Source organism: Schistosoma haematobium, chromosome 3 (genome assembly GCF_000699445.3).
Source record: "Schistosoma haematobium chromosome 3, whole genome shotgun sequence".
NCBI classification, from domain to species: domain Eukaryota; kingdom Metazoa; phylum Platyhelminthes; class Trematoda; order Strigeidida; family Schistosomatidae; genus Schistosoma; species Schistosoma haematobium.
This window is the reverse complement of record NC_067198.1, coordinates 1,114,833-1,129,132: the sequence shown is the minus strand read 5'-3', so window position 1 is coordinate 1,129,132 and position 14,300 is coordinate 1,114,833. Positions and strand designations below refer to the sequence as shown.

The 14,300-nt window shown below is 34.8% G+C and overlaps 1 protein-coding gene across 1 annotated transcript; it reads right to left on the bottom strand.

Annotated features, from left to right (window-relative positions):
• Window positions 1-6,177: 6,177 nt before the first annotated feature.
• Window positions 6,178-11,972, bottom strand: HSDL1_15 (Inactive hydroxysteroid dehydrogenase-like protein 1; the record flags this gene model as incomplete). The annotated part of the gene is made up of 4 exons (XM_051218919.1): window positions 6,178-6,774; window positions 8,308-8,658; window positions 11,106-11,153; window positions 11,970-11,972. The coding sequence occupies 4 exons, from the start codon at window positions 11,970-11,972 to the stop codon at window positions 6,178-6,180; spliced, it is 999 nt and encodes a 332-aa protein (XP_051068637.1).
• Window positions 11,973-14,300: the final 2,328 nt, after the last annotated feature.

The window sequence follows — 14,300 nt, the reverse complement described above, 5'->3', positions numbered from 1 at the left end:
TCGGCAAGCAAATTCACTTTCTCACACATATCGCTTCTGTGTTGTCAGTTGTAGGTTCAGTGCTTAGCACATCGGGTATCAGTATCAGATCTCGGACACGCACACATTAGTACACGTGATATGAACTGTGGAGTATTTGTTTACAAATGAAACGTGAAACATAAACGGATGAATCTAACATATTGTTATGCGATTCAACTAACTGACTCTATCCACAGTGTTTATGAAGAAGGTAAATTTGTTAAAGGAGGATGAGAAATGAATAGCTTTCGAGATATTTTACATCAACAGATAGTCAGAAATGTGACACTCAAAATAATAGAATAATACCATCCTTAGTATTGAGAGGATTCACTGAATGAACAAACTGAACAGAGAACATAAAAATTAATGATAATGAGTGATAGTCAGACCGACAGTGATACGTAACTACTTCATTGTCATAATGATCATCATTGATTGTTTCTTTCTATTTCATCTTCCATAGTTTGACCATGTTAATAATGATGTTTTACATCTGCACTTTATTTGAGATCACAATGTATTTGGCAACCAGAAAAGATATTTTGATAGTTTTGGAATATAACACTGTTGAATTGAAACATATCATGGTTGATGAATAGTTTCTGTTTTGTTGATACACAACACATGTTCGTTACCATCACTTAAAATTGTATCTCCTATTGGCATATGTACACCCTATGTGGATTGTCTCAATAATGCCTTGAGTTATATGTAGTATACGCATAGGTGGATTGAAGACTGTAACTTGAATATTTAGTCAGAATTATATGATTGAATAATAAACATAATCATCACATCTATTTTAATCCGGATGAACCAAATATGGTTCCTTCATTGTGAAAAATACTTTATGAAAACAATTATAATGAAATAATCTTAGAGTTTGTCTGTCAATATCTATCGGTTGACCTTCGTTGTTGATAGAAATATATCACTGATTGTACTTTATTGTTGTCTATCACAACACATTCTTTTCTAATTAACCATATAAGGTGAACTATATTCAATTGTGGTGTGAGCACAATATAATTCTTCTTCTACGCCTTCGCCTTCTTTCTAATTATGCGCCTTTCTTTACGTGACCATTAATCACCCACGCAAACGGAATCAATATGAATGGCATTAGCACTTTTGTAATTAAAAAGAAAGAATAAAATTTGATGAAAACAAATACTTTGGCAGTGTTAGTTCAATAGACATTTTTGCTTCAGCTATGCGTGCAAAATAATAACCATTAGCCATCTAATTCTAATTCAGTTGAATGGTCGTTTTCACAAAGAACCTCCTTGTTTCCATGTGTTGCCGTGAATAATCCTGATTCGTCCAGACTAGACTGGTTATTACATTCTATATATATTTTGTACTTGACTATGATGCGGATTCCGATTTATGTTTATTTTTGATGCTAATTTTGTGATACTTGAATTCCTTTTAGCAATGTTCTGTATTCGATAGCTGTTGCTCAAATGCCCAAAACTCAGGTTTTATCGTATTTGATACAATTCTATAAAGTGTGATAACGATCTTGAAGGAACTGTTATGCATCATGTGATCCAAACTCATCACTCAAATTTGCAACATGAGCTATTATGTTACTCGAAACACAACTACTCTCTAACAGAAAGGATTCATACTTATTCACTGATCAGTGCTTTTTGGTGCTATATTCGTCTGGTACCTGAAGGCTATAAGACTTCTGTCAATCACGTATTATATGTGTACCACTGCACATTTCTCTATCCACTCAAATTCATCAACTTGAGTGGATCATATAAGCATTAATCATCAATTTCGCTTTATTTTATCGTTCACAATTCATAGTTGAATGGGAATCAATCAGAATTTCTGTTCAATCATGATTATGCTATGTTTTGTACAAAATCAAATCATCATGTAATGAATGCGATCGTGAATTCGTTCTTCTGATTCTTATTTGCAAGTGCTAACATGTTTTCAAGCGACAACACCAACACATCAAATTACATGTATATTTTGTAACTCGCATCACTCTATTTCGTTGCATAAATATTCTCTCAAACTTTCATGCTACTGATTGTCATGTTAGTAGTATGGTGGTTAGGTAAAATGAATTGTGGTTTTCTCACATGCATGAATGTACAGTAATTATGATGGATTGCTGTACGTCCTATCAAATATATTCAAAGATCTATTGTTCGGTTTCAGTTGACGAATTGTGAAATTTGAAAGTCTCTTCATGTGTTCACTGTTGACCAATATTATTCAATTCCAACTGTTATCATAGGTGATGTGATCAACTGGATTTCTCCAAGATCTTTTATTGATATAAAGTGTATGACAATCCTACGTTCTCCGCAAAATCATGAACTGATAGTTTATTATTGTTTAGAGGAAATTCTATGAGCAGAAATAGAGTGGTCGGTTAGTATCCTTATTGTTTAATTGTTTTGCTGCCAATTTTCAACAGATATGTTACCCATGATCATGATTGTAAACTAACCTGATACACAACGTCACACTGAATCTAGTCAAAGAAATCAGTTGAACAAGTAGATGCAAATGAAAGTAGCCACGGTCTATCATTTTATGTCATTCAGATCGTGTATAAAGGAGTCCTTCTGTCAAACAAGAGATTATCCCATCCACTAGTATGCATGGTGTTTGATAACACTTACCATAACAAAATGAACATATCAGTATTTCAAAGTGAATTATTCATCAGGCTGGTGAGAAGCCTATGCTCCTTCACGAGGAGTAACAGACGTAAGTAAGTAAGTAAGTAAGTAAGTATGAAGACTATTATTATCAGTGACCAGTCACATTCCCACTTTCTAACAGAAATCTAAAGTACACACTAATTACATTTGGAATATTTTATAAAGATCAAATTGAACATTAGAAAACTTTAATGAGATCACAAAAATTGATTAATTCCATTTCATTACAGAATCGTCTAACCTTTGAATACGTACAATAAAAGAATATTTCTTAAACAAATTTTCTAAAGCGTATTTAATTTCTTAATTTTGGCCATTATCACAGAATGAAATCATGAGTCAATTGAAGTTAGACCACTATGGAAAAGCTAGAAGCACTGGACGGCCGTTTCGTCCTAGTATGAGACTCCTCAGCAGTGCGCATCCACGATCCCGCACCCCACGAGATTCGAACCCATGCTCAGTGGTCTAGTTGGTTAGGCGCCTGGCTCGAGTCTGATAGGTCCAGCTTCAATTTAGTCATGATTTCAATCAGTGAAATTTCTAAAATCTCCACAAACCCTTTTGGCCATTATTACACACTTACACTTCAGACTTTCAAGGGTACTGATTGTGAACAAGTGAAGGAATAAACAACAAGAGATTATGAAACCATGATCAACATACTATTTGACACCTACTGTATATAAGTTTTGGTTTAGAAGGTTTATAGTTCCCTTAAATATATTTTGTTATTGTTTTCATTGAAAACGGCGCATGTATATTCCGTTTGTGAGGTGAACTTGCATATTGTGTGTTTACGAGTTTGACAATTAACTTACTGCTTTGGTAAAAGAAGGCGAGAACATCTTCCTTCCTACCTTGGAACTTGAAGACAGCAATGACCTCACTATGAATCGCAATCACAATCTGCGGATCTCTAGACCGGTACTCCAGTGACAGATCAATTAGTTGATGTGGAATGATTCAAACGTGAAACTATAGCCCATCCTCCAGAGAGCGCAGCAGTAATCTATGGTCATCAGTCATGATATTCTCACTCATTGAAAACTTATGTTTAATCCCAGGGTAGTTGGTCGAGTTCTTCACTAGCAATAGACGTCCGCTTAGTGCTTTCGGATCTTCAATGGTTTCCTAGTTACGATCAGTTCGTAATTTGAACTATAGAAATCCTGTAATCGCCACAAATCTTTCTGTACTGATAGCATTTAGTTATGCTAACAAATGACTTCAAATTATTATCGTATTTTGATGTAATACAATTACTTCTGATAAAATGGTCGTCTATAGTGACTGAGGACAAACTGATACGTGCTAATCTTTACAACGAAACATGACCTATGTGATTTCATGTAAGAAAAAAAGGAAGAACGAGAAGGAACACTTATCCATGTACGAAACATTGATCCCACCATCAATTTACAACTGATGAAAATAAGATGAAGAGTTACAGTGTGATTTGTGTCATTTTATGCAATCAGTCAATAGTTAAATCTTAATGCACCAAACTGTGGAGAATAAAGTTTCCAAATTTTAAAATGACGAACCGGTCATAGCAGGAAAACTACTGAGGATGTGGATGCACTGGACAGCCGATTCGTTCAAGTATGTGCTTCCTCAGCAGTGTGCATCCACGACCTCACCTATGAGAACAGAACCTACGACATTGAGTCTCACGTTCAAATCCACAACCAATACACCAGTGAGCTAACATCCAAAGATGTTAATGTCTAACTTAAACCAATTCACGATACTTCACAACCCTCATCCATTGTCTGAGAAAGATAACTGTCCTATACCCCATACAGATTGTAATCCACTGATCGCGGCTTTCCACTAGATTTCCAGTATTGGCAAATTTATTACAGAAAATAACTTAAGATCAGTTTCGCGGTTACCTTAAAATCTCAAACGAACCTGTCACGTTGTTTTCAACAACTTGCAATTTGTCTCTTAACATCATTGTTCTTAACGGTTGCTGAAGGGTTTTGATGAGCCAGAAAGTGTCAAACCCACCGAAATGAATCTCGTTTTCAACATTCTTTATTCATTTAGCTTCATATGATGCCTTCAATTCGTCGCATTATTATTTAATTATCTTTAATGGATATACATTAGACCACATATTGAAGGCTGACTTCATCTATTAGTTAAGTAATGGTAGGACAGCAGAATGGAAATATACCTATGGAGAGTAGCAAGCAAACATTCAGACAACAGTGGACATTTTCGCTCTAGAAAAGTCAAGCCTCTCAAACATAATGCATAGCCACACTCACACTTTGAAAATGAGTGTAAGCTGCTTGTTCCTGAAATCTAGATATTCCAACAACCTATCTAATTCCTTGTTTGTTTTAACACAACAATATACGAAGAATAAGTTATTTCTAACTGCCGATAGTTGTTAATGGAATAAAATTACACATATATTCTTGTTGTGTAACGACTCAGTAACTAGATTACTTTATTTTGAACTATAGACCATTATTGTACAGTTTACTACTGTTACGTTGTAGTACCGTTCTAAATAAAAGACCTTCGGTGGTAACTCGAGGATCAACGAACACTTGCTGTTCTATCAACCGCTTTCGTCCTACAATCGCATGTTTGCCGATCAGTCCCACAAACGAAAGCATTGTGTATCGAAAGTGTAAACCATTTCTAGCGTAGTGATCTTGTAGTGACTTACTTTTATGAAAAGAACGCATTTGGTATAAGGGAAACAATCGGCTGGCATCCCATGGTGTTAATGTCCAACTTCAACTAATCCACGTAGTTGCGCCACCGTATAACATTGTCTTCAGTGAACTGATGTCTCGCGGGTTGAATCTCGCGAGGTGCGGGATCGTGAGCTCGCACTTCTGAGGGGTCCCATATTAGGATGAAACGGCCTTCCAGTGCTTCCAGGTTTTCCATGGTACTCTAGGTTCAGTTAACTCGTGATTTCAATCTGTGAAATTTCTAAAATCTCCAAAAACCTCTTCTGAGAATAATAACAATAAACTAATTATTTCATTGTGATTTCCCATAATGCTTCATATTTGCATATAAAGATTACTGTATATTAAAGTAAAACACGATCGGGATCAAAATGAAAACAAGATTGCTCATTTACATGTATCTTTTTTTCTCTAACAACTACAAAAGAAAGGCACATAGAGTGATCAGCCAAAGTTTCACTTTGTAAAACCATATTCATTAGAAATGACAATGATAAAATGTATGGAATTAATAAATTTTCATAAACGAACGTGTTTTTGATTAATTAGGATAGTGAAATTGATGTTATAAATCAATTACTGATTAGTTTGAAATAGAAAAGATCATGAGAGGATGATGATGATGCCTTGAATGATGACGATGATGATGATGCTTTGGATGATGACGATGAGGATGATCAGGTTCATGATGATGATGCTTTGAACGATGATGATGATGATGATTTCGGTCAAATGAATCAAGGCTTTCTTCGTGCTGAATTAGATACTGATTTTATAATTAATAAACGAAGTGATGTCGGTAACATATCGTAAAAATATGCTTTTAACTCATGTGGAAAATAACCATTAGTTTGTTGTTCAACACCAAACATATCCAATGCACTTTTAGCAAAGACTTTACCAGTTGGTATAAAATATGAAGTTTTCATTAAATTGCTCATATTTGTAGATACAAATAATGGACAAATCGTTTGTACTATAACATTCTTTTTATACTTTTCTGCAGCTAGACATCTAGAGAATTGGGCAACAAATGCTTTAGTTGAAGCGTACACTGTAACATAAGGAAATAATTTCAAAGCTGTATAAGATGCAATGTTTATGATACCAGGATTTGGTCCTTTCTGTGTTAACATTTTTGGCAGAATGATGTTTGTCATCATGACTGTAGACAAAATATTACAATGAATGATATTTCTAATTGATCCTTCATTCGGAGAATTAACTTCTCCAGCAAACAATACAGTGGGTAATCCCATACCAACATTGTTAACTAGACAAGCAATTGTAGACAATTGGTCAACAGCAGGTCTTATGATTTCATAAACATCATTCTAAACAAAAGAGAACATAAGATTGGTGGAAGCTGATTATTCGAATGTTCCTGAAGTGTTTAAGTGTTTGAATATTTGATCAAATTTCAAAACTGTCAGTTCATTCTGATGTGTTTGGATGGTGAATTGTAGATGAATCTGAGACAAGTTCCGTCTCCAATATTTACGACTGAAACCCAATCAGTGTTTGTCAGTTTGGGTGGATCGTGTGTGAATGCCTTAGTATTAAGTTGAAGAAACGTTGTGTTATCTTTGGGGGGGATGAGATTGACGTTAAAATGTTCACTGTCTATTTCTGTGTTTGCAATTGTATATCATAATGTGTGTAATGATATTTTCAATTTCTGTTTATACAGCTATTAACGAAACAATATTTGACTGACAGTCAACCTTACTCTCCTGATGCATACGAATACCTTCAACTGAAATCTGATCATATCAATGAATAGTTTACTCACTTACTAATATGACGATACGTTGGTCATGGTGAGTGATCACCAACAGACATCAGCAATCCAATTGGTATTTCTCCAGTGTAATGTTAATCTGTCATTAGTCTCACACTTTGTACAAATTCAAAGTAATTTCAATCAATTCTGTATATAAAACACGTCAACATAAAACTATTCGACTAAATATTCACATACAAATCATTGATACTCTTACTGAAATCTTTCTGTTGTCTTAAACTAATCAACAGTCAACAACAAACTGATATACGTTTCAACAGATTAACCACACAAATCACAAAACATTCTTTATTCTCATATATCCAGTGTTAATTTGTCCCATTCGAATGTTGACATTATGCAGTGTAGCTTGATGCAACTGATTGTGTGAATGTAGTAGTTGAGTAAGTGACAGGATTAAGTGAGACATTGACCACTGAGGTATTTGGTGAAAATGGCAAAAGTTATACGGCGAAGATACTTATATACAAATTTATCGTGTATTATCATCATTGCAGACACGTCAACTGCCTCTTTATCTTTCTCTCACTCTATATCAATTGCAATTATCTTTCTATTTTCCTCACACTACTCGAAACTAAACAGACACTTGGTGGCTAGTCACCGTTCCACCTCATCGACTGGGGAAGGCAGAAAACCATCGATACTGAATATAAAGCACCTCACAATTACTCGTTAGTTCATTATGAATGCAGTGATGTATAGAACGTATGACATTGTATATGCACACACATTAATTTACTCGCCTCGATTTAATGGTGTTTGTGAGTTATTTCACATTCGCATCTGTTCACTGAAAGAATGACATTATATGTCACGGCATTTCTCTATTCAAATGCATGTTATCATAAGTGATCATTTTGACATGACCACATGACTCAAGTAATGACTCAGTAATAACACGCCTAACAATCTATCACTTCATGAATAAAGCAACTAGTGATGCACAACTCCTGTCAATCTATTCAAACACTACCGACTGGTAAATCGAACTGTTCACTTAAGTCAATGACAAAGATTTCAAATTAATATGATTAACAGATTCATTGAGAATGGATATTACTTTAGTGAAATCTGCAACCACAATTCGTGTTTGAACATTGTAGGTATTTGCGATTTGATTAGCAACGACTGATAGTTGTTCTTCATCATTACTGATAAGCATGATATTGAGACCTTCTTTGGCCAGTTCTTCTGCATACGCTTGACCAATACCTGATGATGCACCAGTGACAACTGCCCATTCACCAGCCTGACGAAGTGTTTTCCGTTTAGAAAAGCACCATTTTTTAACAGTAAACTTGAAGCAAATTGTTAGTATTTGTAAAAGTTTGTAATTTATCAAGGAACCTGCGATTAGTATTAATAAAATCTGCCAATGATCTGTGAAAAATTTTAAAATCGATGAGATATCCTGGAGTATAAGGAGAAAGACAGGGAAATAGGATTCCTTTTAAACGAATAAAACGCTATAATGCATATATCAATGAGAAAATCCACCTATTATTTTCAACAGTTGAGATCATGAGTCCATTGAAACTAGACCACCAGGGAAAACCTGGTAACACTGGACGGCTGTTTCGCCCTATTGTAGGACTCCTCAGCAGTGCACACCCACGACCCCGCCTCGCAAGATTCGAACCCAGGACCTACCACTCGCGCTGGGCGCTTAACCAACTAGACCACTGAGCCGGCATCCAACGGTGTTAATATCTAACTTCAACTAATCCACGAAATTGAGCGACACATCCACCATTGTCTTCAGTGAGTTCCTATCTCACAACTGACCCTGTTGGACTCCACTGTTCACTGCTTCTCACTAGAACTCCAGGATATATCTCTTGAAGCCAGTCGCTAGTGAGCATATGTTGATCGATATCAGAAGGGATTTTGTGGAGATTGTAGTCATTTCAACAGTTGAGATCATGAGTCCCATCTATTATTCTAAATGTAACTTAAATGTCATTTAAAGCAATTAGTCCCGTTGATAAATGTCGATAGCATAATAAGGAGACGAAGATTATCAAAACCATGTGATGATATATTAGAGCAATACATTTCGAACAATCTAATCACACATCATATACTTGTTGAGTCAACTAGACTAGAAATTGGGGGTAAGAGAAGACGAGGATAATGAAGAAATCACGTGAAAACAGTTTGAAACTTAATCACTCTTCATAATAAGTTAATATTACCAAGTTAGGTGTAAGATGAGAACAAACTGTTTACAGAATACACAATAGGAGTTTGAATGTTTGTTTGGCTATGGCTTCCATAAACTTTATACACGCTATTTTGTGACCGACGTCAAGCAGTTGTCCCTTGGGAACTGTGGTCACGCTCCCAGGTCACTAAGACCACCTCTAATTCAATTTCCTTTTCAGGTACCTCCAGAACAACCCTTCCACGATGTGAACAACCGGGAAGTGATAACCGCCCTCATACCTCTAATAGCACTCAGGACCAGTGAGTGACTGATTGTTTTGTACTAATATTGTGCTAATATATCATCACATAGTTCTGAGAATCTTCGTCTTCTTATTACACTATCGAAATGAACTGTCATGATTCATTTAAACTATGATGTAGAATGTGATTTTAACTGTCAATGTGAGCAATAATCTTTAAACATCCAATACTTCTCTGTTTATTATCATGATTAGAAATAAGTCAATAGAATGTTTTCATCAATTGTAGTCGAACTTTATAATCTAATCTTATTTGTACATTGTTCAGAATTTCTCCCTGTTTCATCCATCAGTAGATGGCTGTTTTACACTTTCCGTAGTTAAAAACACAGTCACATGATTGACCCTGTCTAAGATGTTATCATCAAGGTGTTTTGATTTTCAATGGCTTCAGATCATGTGAAATGTTCGGTTACTTAAACGTTCTCAATATCGTTTATAAATCTTCTGTTGAATAAATCGACCAACCAATGATAATCTCACAGGTTTGAAACTCCTTAAAGTCCTCAAATCGCCTATGAACTAAACACGAAAACATGTCAGTTGGAATATGGTACATGATAGCAGTAACTTGACACTGACAAAATGAATTGAATTAGAATAGGTCTACTGAAATAAAAAGTTCGCTTGAAACAATTTTGTTGTGTGTTATGACGTCTTGCAGCTCATCTAGTCCGTCTTACTGAAAAGTAGATTCTCACAAACCATCAAATTCATTAGATGCATAAAAGATTCATTACTCTTCGGTGAGTGATTGAGCAGGATCTGTATAATTCGGTTTCCATCTGAAATCTTCAGAATCTTCGAACACTTCATTCACGTTGCAATATATTACTCACATAAACGCATTGACACATCTACTGGATAGTTTTCATTGATCGACTACACTATGAATGTGATTTTCACTATGAGTAATGAAATCGTAACTTTTACATGATTTCATCATTTGTGTGTGGTTTGTGAAAATAATGTTTGAAACCGTACTACGCTCATATGATTTTCGGATGGTGGAGAAGATTTGTAGCAGAGGTGGAAGTTTGTGCTGATAATGTCGTTTAGAAGAACGATGAAGGCTACACGACTAAACCATCCAGCTCAGAGAACAAAACTCCATCAAAAAGTGTTTGGAATCCGTGACCGGTGTTATGCAACATACGTCATCATGCTAATGGAGCATTCTTGTGAATGCCATACAATTGCTAGTCACTTGATGTTGTACTACCATATACTGTATCAGTAACAATGGACCTGTGCAATGATAAACAGGAATTATTGTATACTAATGTGTAAGTGGAAATCAGTTATCTTGTCAAATAATCTAACTTTCTGTGAGCTATTCAGCTACTATTAACATAATGAGGTTTTACAAATCGTATTTCATTATACTTACCAGTTGACTTTGAGTAGTTTGAAGAATATCCGATTGATTTGAATTAGCCTATTGAAAATAATATAAAGAGATAGAAAGGCAAAATTACATTCCTCTACTCATTGTAATTGACGGTTAACAGTACTTTCTTGATGATTATCCAGTGTGGTATTCGTCTTTGGTTACCAATGTGATTATTTTATGCGATATGAGATTGATTTATTTGAATGGATGAGATGTTTATTCAAGATACAGTATTCTTGTATTAGAAATTGATCTGAACTATGTGCTCAGTATGATATGCATCATTTGGTGTATTATAACTCTGTGTACTTTTCAGGCATGTGATTTCATCCTAATTAATAATCGGAATAGGGTATACAATCAATGTACTTAAATGAGTGTATGTTCGACTAGCGTGGCCGTCGAGTTTTGAGGTTAGTAATTTATCACATGTAACAGGAGTGGTGTTCTTACTTTGTATCGTGGGAATTGCAGTTTATCCTCATTTGTTCCAAGTATAGTTTAACTGCGACGTGGACAAAACAGAATCCTTGAATATTATTAACTTGATTATAATAAGAATATCTTCTACGATTCAAATCGAATAGCTTTATGTTAAGGTTGAAGAGTATTCGTAACATTCTATTATTTGATTCCATCTTCATGTTTGCTACAGTCAATGTGAAGGTGTTCAATCAACCAACAAACTCGGATCAAAATTTAATTCTGAATAATCTCAATAGTATAAAATATACCTTACGGAGTAATAACAGTAATCATAACCACAATGTTTAAGTCAGTAATATAAGAAGGACACATTCAAATCTTATTTAACTATTATCAAACAAAAATGCTCATTTCAGTGAGTAGATAACGACGTACCATTTACTTGTGAATAATAGTTTCTTCTTGTTCAAAGCTTCCTGTTAAGTGATCCACATAGGTATCACTTATATATATATATATATATATATATATATATATTCTAATCTAATGAGAATTGAAAGGACAGAATGTATTCCAATGACCTTCAATGAAAAATTCAAAGTTATTCAAATCATTAAAAGATCTTTTTTAGTTACCTATTCAATCATTCATCTAATAACCCTTGTTTTTTTTACTCAACTAAAAGTACCAGGTTCATTGTACATTCTAATGTAAGTAAATGACATACATACACTTGATAGATATTTACGATTAATCTATACTGTTCTATCATATTCATTCTCAATGAAACATATTCTAATGTTACATTGATATGGTTTTGTCTATCATTGTGAAAAGAAAAATGTGTATTACTATTTTTAATTTGATATAGATCTGTAACAGAAAGATTAATGATCAATCCATTTGATTTATTTAAATAGAGATAGATAGATAATGCCCTCAAATGCTCTGGTATGGCCAAGAGTGGTGACAGTACGCTCTCATTCTACAAATACTCTCACATGGTCACGCGTATATAGCCTTTGCCAGGGAAGTCCTACTCACTGCCTTCTTGTGGCAGGGGTGTTGTTTACGAAATTCAGAGGACTAAAAGCGAATGTCTGTCAGGCGCTTTAACTGGATTGGTGGACATGAAGAGTATACCTAGGGGAGTTAGAAAACCGTGATTCCAAACCAATGGTCCACATGGACTCCCTTATCCCGAAGGAACAAATGGCATATGAACCATTCGTTGGTGACCGGTTACCATGGGACTGCATCTCCTCACGACACTCCACTACCTTGTGGATCAGAATATTAAGTCGAAGGCTCCGGGTGTGGTCCACTAAGTAAACCACCTGCCTCGGTATTAGCACCCGGACACTATCACAGCCCTCATACATTTCTAATGAGATCTGTGTGGCGCATATGTATTTTGTGCCTCCTTGTACCAATATCTATGTGTTAAAATAAAGAAATAGATTTAAACAGAGATAGATAGTGATTAGCAGTTCAATTTAGGATGAAAGTTTTGTTCTGCATAGAACTTATCAGTTGAATGTACCTATATCTCAATGTTGATGATCATTACGGAACATGAATCCAAAATTGTTCTAGCTGGGAATGTCATCAAGTTTAGATACTGAGTTCAGATCGTTATTACCTTGTACAATTTAGTTAAGTTCAGACTCATTTTTTGTATGTGTTGATTAGATCTGACCATTGATGTTTAGGACTACAACTATCAATCTCTAATTGGTATATGTGTGTACTGTCAATGAGAGACTTTTCATAAGCATTCAATCAATAAATTCTTTAAGTAAGGCTTAGAAATATGAATATAAATGAGCGTTTATCTATGTGATTTGGTAGCCTAATTAATTTTTTCCATTCATGATTGTCTTCTTGCTCAGTAGTTAGTTCGGAGCTTGCATATGGGGAGTCTGTGTAACAGCATAGGCTTCGAATACCGCCCATCAAAAAATTAGGTTAAAGTGCCATCATAATCTTAATTAGTTGCTGAAAAGTTGATAGATAATTAGTTCATACGGATTCAGGATGTAACTGAGTTCTAACTCACTTCACAATTTAAAATACATTCTACAATGCTAATTACATCTGTAAAATGCGATGAAATATTGCCTTATGTGAATGGAGTACGTCACCATAAAGGAGGATTTGGGAGATCTTTGAACCTGTGGTCGTAAATTATGGAGTGACTTAATTTGGTAAACCACTGAAAACTGACAGATATCAAACGGATATTTCTTCCTAGTATAGGAATCATCCACGGTGCACTCTCATGACCTGAACGGATTCTGACAGATCACTTTCAAGATAAAGAAATCACCTAATCTCTAATCCATTGAACCGGCACACAATCCTATGCATAACTAACCTAAATCAGTTCACGATACTATTTCCTACAGCCAATGTCTGTCTCATATTCAACATGTTCAATTTCCACTAGTAAACGCTTCACATTAGAACTCATAGAATTACCCTTCAAACCTTGAAATCAGTGAGTATATGATCACCATCATTAATTGTCGTTATTATAACGACTACTATTATTAGTGACCAATCACATCCCCACTTTCTAACAGAAATCTAAAGTACACACTAATTACATTTGGAATATTTTATAAAGATCAAATTGAACATTAGAAAACCTTAATGAGATCACAAAAATTGATTAATTCCATTTCATTACAGGATCAGCTAACCTTAAAATATGTACAATATAAGAATATTTCGTATAATAATTTCAAAGAAGGTAATTATCAC